The 16354-nt window shown below is 34.4% G+C and overlaps 1 protein-coding gene across 5 annotated transcripts in view; it reads right to left on the bottom strand.

Moving 5' to 3' along the window:
• The window catches only part of RAVER2 (ribonucleoprotein, PTB binding 2), a 108553-nt gene that overhangs the window by 36110 nt on the left and 56089 nt on the right, over positions 1 to 16354 (bottom strand). For 2 of the 5 annotated variants that reach the window (XM_060023267.1, XM_060023261.1), the window contains exons 6-11: positions 16223 to 16308; positions 14434 to 14538; positions 14164 to 14275; positions 11970 to 12238; positions 3468 to 3579; positions 1589 to 1725 (exon numbers count right to left, since the gene is read on the bottom strand). In XM_060023267.1, coding sequence (XP_059879250.1) covers positions 1589 to 1725; positions 3468 to 3579; positions 11970 to 12238; positions 14164 to 14275; positions 14434 to 14538; positions 16223 to 16308 — 821 coding nt within the window. Of the gene's footprint in view, positions 1 to 1316; positions 1726 to 3467; positions 3580 to 11969; positions 12239 to 14163; positions 14276 to 14433; positions 14539 to 16222; positions 16309 to 16354 lie in introns of those variants that run through there. The other 3 variants (XM_060023252.1, XM_060023285.1, XM_060023276.1) reach the window with 2 other exon arrangements.

Genomic DNA, 16354 nt, shown 5'->3' with positions numbered 1-16354 from the left:
GCATTATATTTCCTGATAAAAATATGACACAATTTGTTTATTCAGTCTTATAGATTGTTGGAAATTTAGGTTGTTTCTAATTTTCACAACTATAAATTATTCATAAATGATTTTACACATCTCTGATAACTTCTTTGCCTTTTGTCACCTGTAAATATAATCAGCACATAATTAATGTTCTCATCTAAGTCATTACTTAAAATGTTAACAAATAAGGGAACAATGATGGAGTTTTATGAAACACAGAAGAGAATGCCTTCCAAATTGCATCAATTCATGATTACTGTTCCTTAAATATAGGTATGTTGCTATCTAATTGCATCATCTTCCAATTCATATTTCTCCATCTTTTCCACAGGTAGGTAAGAGACTTCATTATATCCAGCTTTACCATTTCTACAGAATCCATTTGACCTGTGTTTCTAGTATCCCATCATAAAAGCATAATCAGGCATCAATTGTTCTAAGTGAATTTGCATAGGTTTTCTTTTCTAAGTTTATTAGAGACAGGTGAAGCCAACACAGCTGCTCTAAGAAAAGCAAAGTGGAGGTATTGCTCCCTCAGACAGGAAAGAGCTGAGAAGGTGACTGCTCTGAGAAATAAGAAAGAATCAGAATTGTTAATTGTAAGACTCTTACAATTGTTAATTGTAAGAGTACATAATCATATACTACTAACATGATATACACTCTTAGCTTAAGCCACTAAGAATAAGCTGAAGGAGAAAAGGCCAAAGCGAAATGGACATATTTAAGTAATGACAAAGTGTGTCTTTTGAATGTAATACTTTTTTTTTTTGTTTTTTTTTTTTTTTGCGGTACGTGGGCCTCTCACTGTTGTGGCCTCTCCTGTTGCGGAGCACAGGCTCCGGACGCACAGGCTCAGCGGCCATGGCTCATGGGCCCAGCCGCTTCACGGCAGGTGGGATCCTCCCGGACCGGGGCACGAACCCGTGTCCCCTGCATCGGCAGGCGGACTCTCAACCACTGCACCACCAGGGAAGCCCTGAATGTAATACTTTTAATGTTACTGATTGACTGATTGTTTTAAGAGTTAGCATAATAGTGCTAGTTATGATCATGTCTCTACATACACAAGCGGTGGGGAAGAACAGAGGCATTTCCTTGGGCTTCTTAGTCAAGTCTACACTGGTGTAAACCAGATGTCAGCAGAGTTTTTCTGTAAAGAGCCAGAGAGTAAATATCTGATCCTGTGGGCCACACAGTACCTGTTGTAACTACTCAACTCTGCCGTTGTAGCACAACGCACCATAGACAACATGCAAATAAATGGATGTGGCTGTATCCCAGTAAAACTTTATTTACAAAACAGGTTGTGGGCTGGATTTGCTCTGTCATTTGCTCACCACTGGTGTAAACAATGCAATGTAAATATCTAGGCAAAATCATACTTAGCAATCTTCTGAACATGTCCTAAAATTCCAAATGGCGAGCAAGAAGTATTGTATAGATCAGTGCAATTTTAATTCCTTATGATATTACAAGAATCACATTTTCATATCCAGTGAACTCAGTATATAGTTGAAGCAATTTTTCTATATATCATCAAAACCTGAGATTCATGTACCTGGGCATAATCACCAAAAGGTTGAGAGTAAGCAATGCACTTCTCCAACGTGTGTTGCGATTCATTTCCCTGAGAGATTGCATCCAGAATGTTGCTTGCAATTCCAGTCTTCTGTAGAGTGATTTTGCTTGCAGGGGCTTAAGGCAAAATCAATACATATATTTCAGTTGGCTGGTTTTATTATAAATTACAGAGTACAAAACCCATTAATTCAGCATATTCTCAAATAGAACACAAATTTTAGTTTGCCAGTAAATATCTACATTTATTACTCCTGAGGGAAAAATACATAGTATGTGATATTGTCTCACTTGTTTAAAACAATGAAAATGGAAGCCTGACCTATGGGTAAATGATCTTGATGGAAACATTTAAAAAGTATATGTCTAATCTCTGAAATAAGGCATACGAAATGTAAATTAACCGTTCTTATTAATGCAATAGGTGTAACCATCAGTTTTTAGATCAGATAAAAATACAGTAGGCATACCAGAAGCACATTAAATTTTTTTCTGGCTTTAAAAATTTTTTTAATGTTTAATTACAAATTAATTAATTACAAATTAATGTTTTGGTTCAAGAGGATACTTCATAAAATACAAAGAATGTATACTAAAAACAAAATTTATCTTTCACCTCTTTTCATTCAGTTCTATTCTTTTTCCCAGACGTAACAGTTTAGAATTAATTTTCTCAGATTTACTTTATGCATTTACACATTCAAATACATGCATATAAGAATACATAGCTTTAAATAAACATAAATGGAATCATTCTATGCACACATTTGCTTCTTCCACTTAACCATTTGCTTTAGAGATCATTTCATATTAGTACACATAGCACTCCCTCAATTATATATTCCATTTTATGACAAACTATTTAACCATTCCCCTATTGATGACCATTAAGGCACTTTCCAATGTTTCACTATTGAAAACCAATGTTATAGTGAATATCTTAGTGCCTAGAGCACACCACATTTGTGATTTTCTCTTAAAACTATATTTGAATTAATAGTTTTAATTTACTAATTGAAGGCTTGAGGAGGGCCTCTAAAAGAGTAAATGAGAATTCCACTTCTGCCGATTATTAGTAACTAACATATTGGGGGGTATTTGGCAAATACTCCGGCTATATTAGGTTCCATAGAGGTTTAAACTTCATATTTTAGAAATATGATTCTATATATATTGTACAGAATTATAGTATTGTCAAACAATTCCTTAATCCAATTATTTTCAATCATGATTCCATAAAATTCAATAAATTGATTATATGCTTAATAACATATTATAAAAGATGTTTTCCTTAAATAAAATAGAATGCATTTTAAAAGCTTTAATTGAGTTATTCTTTCAATCTATGGACTAGGGTCATAACACGGGGTTTAACTGGTTAATACGCATTATTTGCTTCCATTAAGTTAAAAATTAAAGTAAAACTCATTATGAAAAGTATTCAATAAAACTCCAAAATACTGGGCTTCCCTGGTGGTGCAGTGGTTAAGAATCCGCCTGCCAATGCAGGGGACACAGGTTCAAGCCCTGGTCTGGAAAGATCCCACATGCTGCAGAGCAACTAAGCCCGTGCGCCACAACTACTGACTCTAGAGCCCACGAGCCACAACTATTGAGCCAGCGAGCTACCTACAACTATGGAAGCCCACGCGCCTGGAGCCCGTGCTCCGCAACAAGAGAAGCCACCGCAATGAGAAGCCCGCGCACCACAGCGAAGAGTAGCCCCCGCTTGCCGCAACTAGAGAAAGCCCCCCGCGCAGCAACGGAAGACCGGATGCAGCCAAAAATAAATAAATTAAATAAATTAAAAAACAATAATTTTTAAAACTCCAAAATACTAATACTGAGCTCTTACTTACATGATAAGCACACACTGGGCAACACACTTGCTAAGTTCAAGTATGGATTTTTACTGAGCCGAATTTCTTTCGGTGGTTCTCCCAAGAGTGAAGTCTGATTCTTAGAGGCAGCCTATTTATCAAAAACAAGAGAGTGGGTGCTTAATAAGAGGTACAAGAAAATAAAAATGCAGGAAGAGTAGTGAAATACTTGTTCTTCAATAAATCTGGTCTAGTATGATAAAAATTTGTGAAACCTAACGTTTGAAGCTATAAATTTGTGAAATATTTCTGGATACTGATTAAAATGATCACATTTCACCTGCTACTATTTTTCCAATTAGTTTTAAAAAGCTTTTCTAGAACCACAGAACTTTAGATCTGAAAGAGAACTAAAGGCCATCTTGTACAACCTTCTCATTTGAACCAGGAGAGAATTCATGTTCACGAGAAGAAACAAATCCCATACCTTATTTTCAGAAACACTATCATCAACGTTTACTTATTAAAATATTTACTTAATATTTGGCCACAGCCATATGACAAAGGCAAAGTTTATTTATCTCTGGTATTAAAAATAATATCAAATAAAATAAATGGATTTAATAAAATCCAATTCAACATTTAGATGATAACCCTAGAAATTCATATTTATTGAAAATATATGATATCAGTATATATATACTTAAAATAAACTTATTTATTTATTTATTTATTGCTGCATTGGGTCTTCGTTGCTGCACGCAGGCTTTCTCTAGTTGTGGCATGTGGGATCTTCCCGGACCAGGGCTCGAACCCATGTCTCCTGCACTGGCAGGTGGATTCCTTACGAATCTACCAGGGAAGTCCTGATATCAGTATATTTTTATATAACTAGGTGTAAGGGTTCTAGTATTTCTTTAACAGAAAAATGAGACAAAATCATGGGCTGATTCTTCAGTATATTTCATATTATTCTGTCAGAATTTTTACTTTTCACTCTAGGATGGTAAAGATTTTAAAATAAGACGCAATTCAGGTTGGTTAATGCTAGTAGCTATGTTTTCTTTCAAATTAATTTTTATTTTGTTCCCTGAACAGAATGAAGAAAGCATAATCTCAAGAGCTTCTTTCTATATTTGAGAGCCAAAGCTCCTTACATTTGTTCCTTATCTGGCCAATATTATTGTATTTAGACAGAGGAAGCTGTTTCGTACATCTTCATAGGCCACCCCAAAAGTCCACATTTGCTTGTGATATGTAAATCACAGATGAAGAGGTATTCATTCATTCATATGTGTATACTGAATACTTACTATGCTCTAGGCATTGTGGTAAGCATTGGTAATACTAAAATGGGTAAGACAGGGGCACTATCCTTAAGAAATTCAGTCTAGTAGATAAGATAGTTCAAGAGAAGTCTAAGATGGAACCATAAGGTTACAAATGGGAGCTAAAACCATAAGATATATGCCAAAGGAAAGCATATAGCATGAGAAGGGACAGAACTCTAGAGGAAATCCAGTGATTGAGTAAAGGAAAGGTAGCCAGCAAAGAAGTTTCTGATTTTGTTTCTAAAGTACTCAGACTGCTAAAGTAATCAGATTATATCCATAGCAGGGATTCTCAGCTCTAGCTATGCATGAGAATCACTTTAAAAACTCAAAAATTAAATAAATAAATAAATACAGAGTCTCTCAACAAAGAAAAGTCATGGACCAAATGGCTTCACTGGAGAATTCTACCAAGTTCTACAAGGAATTAACATCAACCCTTCTCAAACTCTTCCACAAAATTGAAGAGAGAACACCTCCTAACTCATTCTATGAGACCAGTATTACACTGGTACCAAAGCCAGAAAGACACTACAAGAAAACTACAAAACAATATCCCTTATGAATATTGATGCAAAAATCATCAACAAAATACTAGCAAACCAAATTTGGCACATTATTAAAAGGATTATACACCATAACCAAGTGGGATTTCTTCCTAGAATGCAAGAATGATTCAACATACAAAAATCATTCAATGTAATATACCCCACTAACAGATTGAAGGAAGAAATGCATGATCATCTCAATTAATGCAAAAAAAAGCATTTGACAAAATTCAACACACTTTCATGATTAAAATTAAACACTTTCAACAAACAACTAATAGAAGGAAACTACCCTAACATAACAAAAAGCCAACATTATACTCAATGGTGATCTTGTTCTAAGATCAAGAAAAAGCAAATATACCTGCTTTCACAATGTCTGTTCGATATAGTATTGGAAGTTCTAGCCAGAGCAATTAGGCAGGAAAAAGAAAACTAAAAAGCTTTCAAACTGAAAAGGAGGAAGTAAAATTAGTTCTCTTTGCAGGTGACATGAAAATCCTAAAGTTTACATACACACACACGCACAAAACGTTAGAACTAATAAAAGAATTCAGCAAAGTCGCAGGACATAAAATCAACATGCAAAAATCAGTTGTGTTTCTATACACGAATAATGAACAATCCAAAAGGAATATTTTTTTAAATTTCCACTTACAATAGCATCAAAAAGAATAAAGTAATTAGGAATTAACTGAACCAAGGAGGAGAAATACTTGTACCCTTAAACCTACAAAACATTGCTGAAAGAAACTAAAGACATAAATAAATGAAAAGACATCCCATGTTCATGTATTGGAAGATTTAATATTGTTTAAATGTCAATACTAACCAAAGTGATCTACAAATTCAATATAATCTCTATCAAAATTCTAACTTTTTTGGGCAGAAATAGAAAACTCCATCCTAAAATTGATGTGAAATATCAAGGAACCCCAAACGATCAAAACAATATTGAAAAAGATGAACAATAATGGAAGGCTCATACTTTCTAATTTTCAAGCTTACTACACAGCTACAGTAGTCTCAACAGTATGGTACTGGCATAAAGACAAACATAAAGACCAACAGAATAGGATAGAGAGCCCAGAAACAAATTACTGCATATATAGTTAAATAATTTTCAATAAGTGTCAAAACTACACAATGGGGATAGGCAGTCTTGTCAACAAAAAATGATGCGAATTCTGGATATCCACATAAAAGAATGAAGTGGATCCTTACCTAACACCACATACAAAAATGAACTCAAAATGTATCGAAGTCTTAGTTGTAAGAGCTAAAACTATAAAAGTCTTAAAAGAAAAGCTTAGGTGAAAAGATTCATAACACTGGATTTGGTGATCATTTCTTGGAGATGACATCAAAAACAGAAGCAAAGAAAAAAAGAAGATCATATGTAGGGCCACAAAACAAGTCTTAACAAATTTAAGAGTACTGAAATCATATCAAGGATTGTTCTGACTATAATGGTATGAAACCAGGAATCAATACTAAGAGGAAAATTGGAAAATTCACAGATATGTAGAAATTAAATAACACACTCTTGAATAACAAAGAAGTCAAAGAAGAAATCAAAAGAGACATCAGAAAGTATCTTGAGACAAATGAAAATGGAAACACAACATACAAAAACTTATGGGCTGCAGAAAAAGCATCTTAAAAGGGAAGTTTATAGCAATAAATGTCTACATGAAGAAAAAAGAAAGATCTCAAAGAAACAATCTAACTTTACACCTCAAGTTACTAGCAAAAGAAGAACAAACCAAGCCCAAAATTAGCAGAAGAAAGGAAATAATAAAGATTAGAGCAGGGCTTCCCTGGTGGCGCAGTGGTTGAGAGTCCGCCTGCCAATGCAGGGGACACGGGTTCGTGCCCCGGTCCGGGAAGATCCCACATGCCGTGGAGCGGCTAGGCCCGTGAGCCATGGTCACTGAGCCTGCGCGTCCGGAGCCTGTGCTCCGCAACGGGAGAGGCCACAACAGTGAGAGGCCTGCGTACTACAAAAAAAAAAAAAATCCTTAACAGAATACTAGCAACCCTAAATGAAATACTGGCAACCTGAACTTGACAACACATTAAAAGGATTGTACTCTGTGATCAGGTGGGATTTATCCCTGGGATGCAAGGATGGTTCAACACAGGCCAATCAATAAATGTGATACACCACATTAACAGAATAAAGGATAAAACCATATGACTGTCTCAACAGATGCAAAAAACACCTTGGACAAAATTCAACATCATTTCATGATCAAAACTCTCAACAAACTGGGCATAGAGGAAATCTATATACCTCAACATAATAAAAGCCATATATAAAGGACATGCCCACAGCTAACATCATAGCTTTTCCTCTAAGATCAGGAAAAGGACAAGGATGCCCACTCTCACCACTTTTATTAAACATAGTATTGGAAGTCCTAGCCAGAGCAATTTGGCAAGAAAAAAGAAATAAAAGGCATCTAAATCAAAAAGGAAGAAATTAAACCATCTCTGTTTGCATCTGTTGCATTTCTATATACTAACAATGAACTATTAAAAAAGAAATTAAGAAAACAATCCCAGTTATAATACTACCAAAAAGACTAAAATATTTAGGAATAAATTTAGCCATTAGGAATAAATTTAGCCAAGGAGGTGACAGAACTGTATACTGAAAATTATATGACATTGATAAAAGAAATCAAAAATTACACAAATAACTGGAAAGATATCCTGGGTTCATGGATTAGAAGAATTAATATTGTTAAAATGTCCACACTGCCCAAAGCGATCTACAGATTCAATGCAATCCCTATCAAGATTTCAATGGCACTTTTCACAGACATAGAACGAACAATCCTAAAATTTATGTGGAACCACAAAAGATCCTGAATAGCTAAAGCAATCTTGAGAGAAAGTTCAAAGCGGAGGCATCACACTTCCTGGTTCCAAACTACATTACAAAGCCATAGTCATCAAAACAGTTATGGTACTTGCATAAAAACAGACACACTGACCTATGAAAAGAATAGAGCCCCAAAATAAAGCCATATATATGTGGTCAACTAGTATTTGAAAAGGGTGCCAAGAATACACAATGGGTAAAGGACACTCTCTTTAATAAATGGGTGTTGGGAAAACTGTATGTCCATATGGAAAAAAATGAGACTGGATCCTGATCTTACACCACACACAAATATTTACTCAAACTGGATTAAAGACTTACATATAAGACCTGAAACCATAAAACTAGAAGAAAATATAGGGGAAAAGCTACTTGACATTGGTCTTAGCAATCATTTTTTGGATATGACACCAAAAGCATAGACAACAAAAGCAAAAATAAGCAAGTGCTAAAAAGCTAAACTAAACTAAAGAGCTCCTCTACAGCAAAGGAAACAATCAACAAAATTAAAAGGCATCTTATGGAATGGGAGAACATATCTGCAAACCATATATCTGAGAAGGGGTTAATATCCAAAATATATTCAGGAACTCATATGACTCAATAGCAAAGAAAACAAATAACTCAATTAAAAAATAGCAAAGAATCTGAATAGACATTTTTGCAAAGAAGATATACAGGTGACCAATAGGCATATGAAGAGGTTCTTAACATCACTAATCATTGGGGAAATACAAATCCAAAACCACAATGAGACACGATGTTGGTGAGGATGTGGAGAAACTGGAACCCTCGTGCTTTGCTGGTGGAAATGAAAAATGGTACAGCTGCTGTGGAAAATAGAACGGCAGTTCCTCAGAAAATAAGATATAGATGTACCATACGATTCAGTTATTCCACTTCTGGGTAAGTACCCCAAAGAACTGATAACAGGGACTCTAACAGATATTTGTATACAGCAGCATTTTTCACGAGAGCCCAAAGATGGAAACAACCCAAATGTTCATCAATGGACAAATGGAAAAAGAAAATGTAGTCTAGGTACTTCCCTGGTGGTGCAGTGGTTAAGAATCCACCTGCCAATGCAGGGGACACGGGTTTGAGCCCTGGTCCGGGAAGATCCCACATGCCACAGAGCAACTAAGCCAGTGTGCCACAACTACTGAGCCTGTGCTCTAGAGCCTGTGAGCCACAACTACTGAGCCCGTGTGCCACAACTACTGAAGCCCGTGCATCTAGAGCCCATGCTCCGCAACAAGAGAAGCCACTGCAATGAGAAGCCCGCACACCGCAATGAAGAGTAGCCACCACTCGCCGCAACTAGAGAAAGCCTGTGGGCAGCAACAAAGACCCAACACAGCCAAAAATAAATAAATAAAAGAATTTTTTTTAATGTAGTCTATAAATACAATAGAATATTATTCAGCCTTTAAAAAAAGGAAATTCCAATACATGCTATAACGTGGATGACCCTTGAAGACACTATGGTGATGGAAATAAGTCAGACACAAAGGACAAAAATCGTATCATTCCACTTACTTTGGGTACCTAGAATAGTCAAATTCTAAGACAGAAAGTAAACAGTGTTTACTGGAGGCTGGGGAGCAGGGAAAATGGAGAGTTGTTGAATGGGTACAGAGCTGCAATATGGGATGATGAAAAAGTTCTGGAGATGGATAGTAGTGATAGTTGCAAAACAATGTGAATGTACTTAATGCCACTGAGTTGTACACTTAAAATTCAGATCTCACCCCTATCTCTCTGAATCAGATTCTCAGGGCTGAGGAAGTTAGAGTCCAGCCCTCTCCATCTTTTTTTTTTTTTTAACTCCAGTGGTGATTCTGACAAAAAGACAGAATCAAGAATCACTGGTCAACATAATATTAAAGATGCAGGCCTAAAAATCTACAGCCGAGTTTAACCAACTGTTTAACAAAGTCCAAAATCTTGCTACATACTTGGAAAACATACTTTGAGGTTACCTGGTCCAAGCCCCTACTGTCAGGAAAGAAGAATCACTTCTACAACAATCTGTACAGATGTTCACCTGGGGTCTGCATAATCATTTTCAGTGATATGACATTCACATCTTTGTGGAAGTGTCAAACTTTTTCTTTCTTTGAAAACTTCAACTGTTCTTTGTTATATTAAGCCTAAATCTGCTTTACTGTGTCATACTTATCGGACTAATTCTGCCCACTAGAGAAACATAAAATACCATGTGACTAGACTAGTCTGTAAATTTTTTTTTTTTTAACGTCAAATTAAATGTCAGCTGGTCAACCCCTGCCAAGTTCCATGTTATCTATTTCCTTCAATTCTTCTTCACGGGATTTGTTTTCCAGGCCCTTCCCCACTTCACCTGTCTTCTTCCAGATACACTCTCATTTGCCCATTATGTGAATCACCTCAAGTCCAGTTTTTCTAAAGACCTCAGTGCTTTCAATGAATTAAAAATTCTGTGCAAAAAGATACAGACTATTCATATATGAGTTTTATTTAACTTCCCTCAATAACTTACGCAATTAACCCTGCAGATAAATTTTTAAAATTCATTCTATGAAGAACCACCTTAGCTTCCTCAATGTATAATTATAGGCATTCTATCCATACCTCCTGCCATGACTAGGTGACACCAAAACCTCTTACAAAGTCAATATTATTATTTTGATATTTGAATATAGCCAACTACAAGAATTGTTTCCTCACATGCCACTTCTAATCCAAAGGGTATTCTAGGGTACAAGTAAAAAAAATTAAATGTACTTTATTCTACCTACCAATTGTAACATTTACAAATATAAGTGGTTTATAAACCAATAAAATTTGGGGTAAAAACCAAGAATTAAAACCAAGAATTAAAACCAAGATTAGATTCTTTTGAACAGACCAGAGATTAATAACTGGCTTTGAAATTTTTCAGATAAAATAGAATTTATTCTACCTTTCAATATTAAAATAATACTTAATTAGCTACAGAATATACATTTTAGAAAAAATTAGTATATTTTAAAGAACAGCATTACTATTTACTAAGAAATCCTTATAAATAATATCATTATATAATTGGATAAGTATTAATGGTACTACTACACTTTTCCAAACTACAAAATTTTGAACTTATATTCCTTTATATTTATACATGCATATCTCAAAGTTTTTAGAAAAGCAAATGTTTATAGGAATAAAGAATTCATATTTAAATATTTTATAATAACGGATTTTAAAAACATTTTATAAAAGTTAAATTATTTTATTTACAGACAAACTGGCAAGTAATTAAGCAGAATCCCAAACATCATTTGGCATAACTTATCAAAGGATGGATTTTTGTTTGTTTATAATGACAGGTTTTGTTTTTTTTTAGAGTCCAATATTTTCTCCTCTTTTGAGAAGTAAATGTACAGTATGAAAAAGCCTTCATGTCATTGACATATTATAGGAATTATCTAGTTTATAATCCATATTTATATACTTTAAGTATATTATCAACTTCCTTTGAAATTCAAAAATAGTTAAGATTGCTTGATACTTCATAAATTATACCACCTGTAAAATAACCAAAAATTAGATTACTCTCGAATTAGAATAATTTCATTTAAGATATAGTTTAAAAGGAATATATATATATATTCCTTTGTAGTATATACATAATGTAGTATACACATATATACTTCATGTATATACATGTGTGCATTTATATGTATGTGTATGCATGCATGCACACACTCACGCGCGCACACACACACACACACACACACAGTTTTCTTACCCCTGAACTTATCTCCAGGCCTTTTGGCTGACTTTGTTGTTGTTTATGATGTCCCGTGAGCAAGCCTCCAGCAGTAAGGTTTGGATAGCTCTGAAGATAAGCCTGTGACCCTGAGAAATTTCCTTCTGCCATCCCCACCAAGGCTGGCTGTTTCTCCTGAGTGTTCCCGTGCCCTGGCCCAGCTTGTCCAGCAATGTGCTGATTTGGAAGGAATGGTAACATGCCCATGCCAGCTGTTATAGTTGTTTGAGGTGGAATCAAATTAGATGCTGTAGTGAACCACAAATGCAAATAGTTTTTGGTTAGATGAGGCTTATTCACAATAGTCCTTTTGATTTTGTCAAGTTATGGACAGAATGTGCAGAAACCTATTTTTTTACCTATTAGAGAATAGTTAAAATACAAAAGGTGAGGTTAAAGGTTATAAATTAGCAGCCTCCTGTATGGAAAAACAAAAACCTCTAATAGTAATCATGCTTTTCCTATTTTCAACAACTTCCGGGATAATCTCAAGGATATTATATTTTTTAGTTCCAAGTTTTAATTGTACATTTTAGAAGGTGAGAGCAAAATTTATATACTTTTTGGCACTTAAGTTATATCAGTGCCTTTTTTTTTATGCCCAGTCACTGGAATTTGCCTGCTTTCATATTTGAAGGGAATAATTAACTAAGCCTTCAGTTAAAAAGAGTCTCTGACACTCAAAAATTAATAAAGTTACATTAAACCCAACAATACATTTAGTCAGCCAAGTTGCACCAGCTCGTAAGAGTCAACTGTGCTATCTCTTCCCAGATCTTGAGTTCAACGTCTTTGCATGGGTAACCTGAAATCAGCCATGGTTGGACTGTTTACACACAGAAATCCACAAATGCTACAAATCAAGACTTTTTTTTAACCCAGAGAGCTGGTTTTTAAACACCGGCACACCACTGGTTTAAAAAAACATCAATATTTATGAGTAGCTAAGCACCAAATGAAAGTTTAACACATTAAAGTTTTACATTTTTATTTACAGGGAGTAACAAGAAATTCTGGAAGAAATAAAAATAGGAAAATCCTGAACCATTCCATTTTTTAAAACTCTATAGGTCAAAACTAAATGAAAAGAGCTGGTTTTGACAACTATCTTAATTAAATCAAAGTTATATTTTACAAATTCACTAAACAAATTTCTTAAATTATTTTTAGTACTAACTATTTAGAGATAGATTCTCAATTCTATCTTTTAGCAATATATTTATTTGGACACTTTGAATTTTCAGTGTTCTTAAAGCAGCAGTGCTAAAGCAAATGGCTATTTAATCCAACACAAATTATATATAAATATCTGTATAAGCTTTTAGGCATACAATACTTAATTTTTAGGACAGACTCTATCACACTATAAAAATTTCTACAGCTGTCTGTGTACTGGTTTAACTTTTGCCCAGTCAATTCCAATAGTCTGAATTGATTATCTGACCATTTGACTTGGTTTTACGTACAAGAGGCTAAATATGTTACCCATATTTAACTGACTTGGTTTTTTTTCTTTTTTATCACTGGTGGACTTTCTCTTTTTTCCCCTCAGCATGCTCACTTCCAACAAATTTCAGTTAAACTTCAAATTGAAAGTGTCTTTCAAAATCACATAAGCCATCCTGGTATACTACCATCTATTATTCTGAAAAGAAAAATAATTGTTCCGTTCAAATTTGTTATATTTTAGAAGCACATAATACACATTTTTTTTTTACTACTAATTTGGAGCTCACATTTTAGAAATGATACAAATAAACAATCAAACTTTAAATTTATCATTACCAGATATTTCTTAATAAAGCTAAGGGTTTCTTATCCAGGCAGAAATTAAATGGATCCCTATGTAATGTGCTGTCAGCCCAGTGGGCAGCATGTCAGTCTCAAATAGATCTATGTCTCTGCCTCATGCTGCTGTGAACCTTCATCAAATATTAAAGCATATCCAACAGAGAAAGTCTTATCTTGGCATAGAAGCAAGTCCATCAATAAATAACTACCAATAGTATTCTAATATTAAAAATAGAAAAGCCAAGAGGGCTCTTGAAATTTTACATGACTGAATAAAACTCAAATCTGACCTTCCTGTAAATAAAAGTAGAATACAGGTACACTATCTTTAAATCTCAAATCTGACTGTCTACTGACGTCTCAGCAAATACACATAATTTACTTTTATGTGTTTCTCCAAGATGGCCCAACTCTGTTTTCAATGGAAGCGGTGACCCTATCCCTACTGCAGCTTGAAGTACCATAGCTGGGGGTTCTCCAAGTAAGCCTGGTTTCTGCAAAAGAAGAGAAGAAAAGACTTTTGCTCATGGCAGCAAGACATAACCTAATAAAAAAGCTACACATGTGAAAATTCATGAACAATCTGACCAACAGCCTGATTATAGAAAAGGAATGAACTCATTTCAAATGAAAAAAGTAATTCCATACTTACATTATTAGTATGAATATTCTCAAACTTCATTAATTGTTGCTGTGCCAGTGGTACATGAGAAAGATTCTGAAGAAATAAATTAGAAGTATTACCCATAAGTGAGCTCTGTGAAAATGATAAAACATTAAGTTAGTTTAATTTTGAAGAGCTACTTGTGTAATTCATTTTAAAGTTCAATTCCTGAGTTGATCTGAGCAAAAGCAACAGCTTCTTAATATTCTACTTTCTAATTACTGGCAACACTAATTAATTCTTTCAATAATACACAAGATGTGACCATACAGTCATGAAACTAATTCCATATCCCTTCCTTCTTTTCTTCCATCTTTCCTCCCCTCCCCTCACCCCTTTCTGGCTTTGATGTCAGTATCACTCAATCATTTATTTATTCATTTAATCATTCAACAAATATTTATTGAGCACTTCTATGTGCCAGGCACTGTGCTACAATATGGTCTGCCCTCATGGATCTTATAGTCCCCTGAGGAGGGGAGACATTAATTAATTATAAAAACATACAATTAAAAATGGCAATGAGTGTATGAAGGAAAAATACAAGGAGCTATGGAAACAAACAGTGGTGGAACTTGATTTAGATTGGTAAACTCAAGGAAGGTTTCCCTGAGGAACTAACTCTTGCACAGAGATCTGAAGGCTGTGGAGAAATAACTAGGTGAAGTCTGGGGGAACGAGGGGGTGCTGCGGTGGGAAGTATTCCAGGTAGAAGAACAGCAGGAGCAAAGACCTAAGGAGAAGAGAAGAAAGCCCTTCATGGACCACAAGCAGTTCACCAGAGCTGGGACAGTGACACCTAAGGCATAGGAGAGGCAGGAGAGGCCAGCTTAGACAGGCCTTCAAGGCAAAATTAAGCAGTTGGTCTTTATTTTAAAGTAAAGGGAATATTGTCAATACTCTGGTCTCCCCTCCCATATCACTTTAAACCTTATTGTAATTAACTGTTTAATGCTTGTTTTCTCTATTTGTTGAAATTCTATAAGAATAAGGACTGTGAATATTCTGTTCAATGCTATAGCCTCAATGGCTAGCAGAGTGTCTAGTACATGTTAGATTTTCAATAAAATATGTTGAGTAAATGAATGAAAAATGTACAGGTCATATGTTAGATTCTAAGAATGAAAAATAAACAAATAAGCCTTTTCCTTAAAAAGCTGCGTTTAGGAACAGACATTCATTCATTCAACCTATAACAACCCATTTATCATGTGTTAGGTTTGATTTGTAATTAGGCTTCTATATAGATATAGCCTTAAACAGTACCTGAAATTAGTAGGTAATATTTATCTCCAATATTACGGATATTTATGTACACAAACATAGTTTAAAATACTTATCTGAAAAAGGTAAGAAAAAAAATTTTTACTCTCATAAATATATAAATTATTTCTATAACATTGATTAAATTTTAAGAATTAAGAGTTATTATTCATTTATTTTTCTTTCTGTAAATACTTTTTTGAGTTAAGACCACATAAAACTTGTTTTGAGCTACTGAGTTATTTCTAGAAAAATATACCACAAAATATACCTCTTCCCTTCTTAATACCCTACAGATAGGAACCAATAAATATATAAACTATGATGCTTTGATTACCTTAATTTGATCTGATTTCCTTATTAAGTTCTGTTTTTAGGTAGGTACACTTATTACTCAGAATTTTATTTGAAAACAAAATACTCATTTAACTCCTTGAGAACTTTAAGTGTAAAGAACAAACAAAATATTCACTCCAAATGTCTGATGCTTCAGTACTCAATGCTATTTATATACCTGATGTGCTTTATTCAAATGTAAAAATGCAGGGGAGATGGATGGATTCATCAGATGTGGCAAGCTGTGAGGTGTTCCAAGAACTGCTTTAAGAAAATAAAAGTAAAAATTTAACTTTATGATATCTATGGA

This window comes from Delphinus delphis, chromosome 1, assembly GCF_949987515.2.
Source record: "Delphinus delphis chromosome 1, mDelDel1.2, whole genome shotgun sequence".
Classification (NCBI taxonomy): domain Eukaryota; kingdom Metazoa; phylum Chordata; class Mammalia; order Artiodactyla; family Delphinidae; genus Delphinus; species Delphinus delphis.
This window is presented reverse-complemented; position numbering and strand designations above follow the sequence as displayed.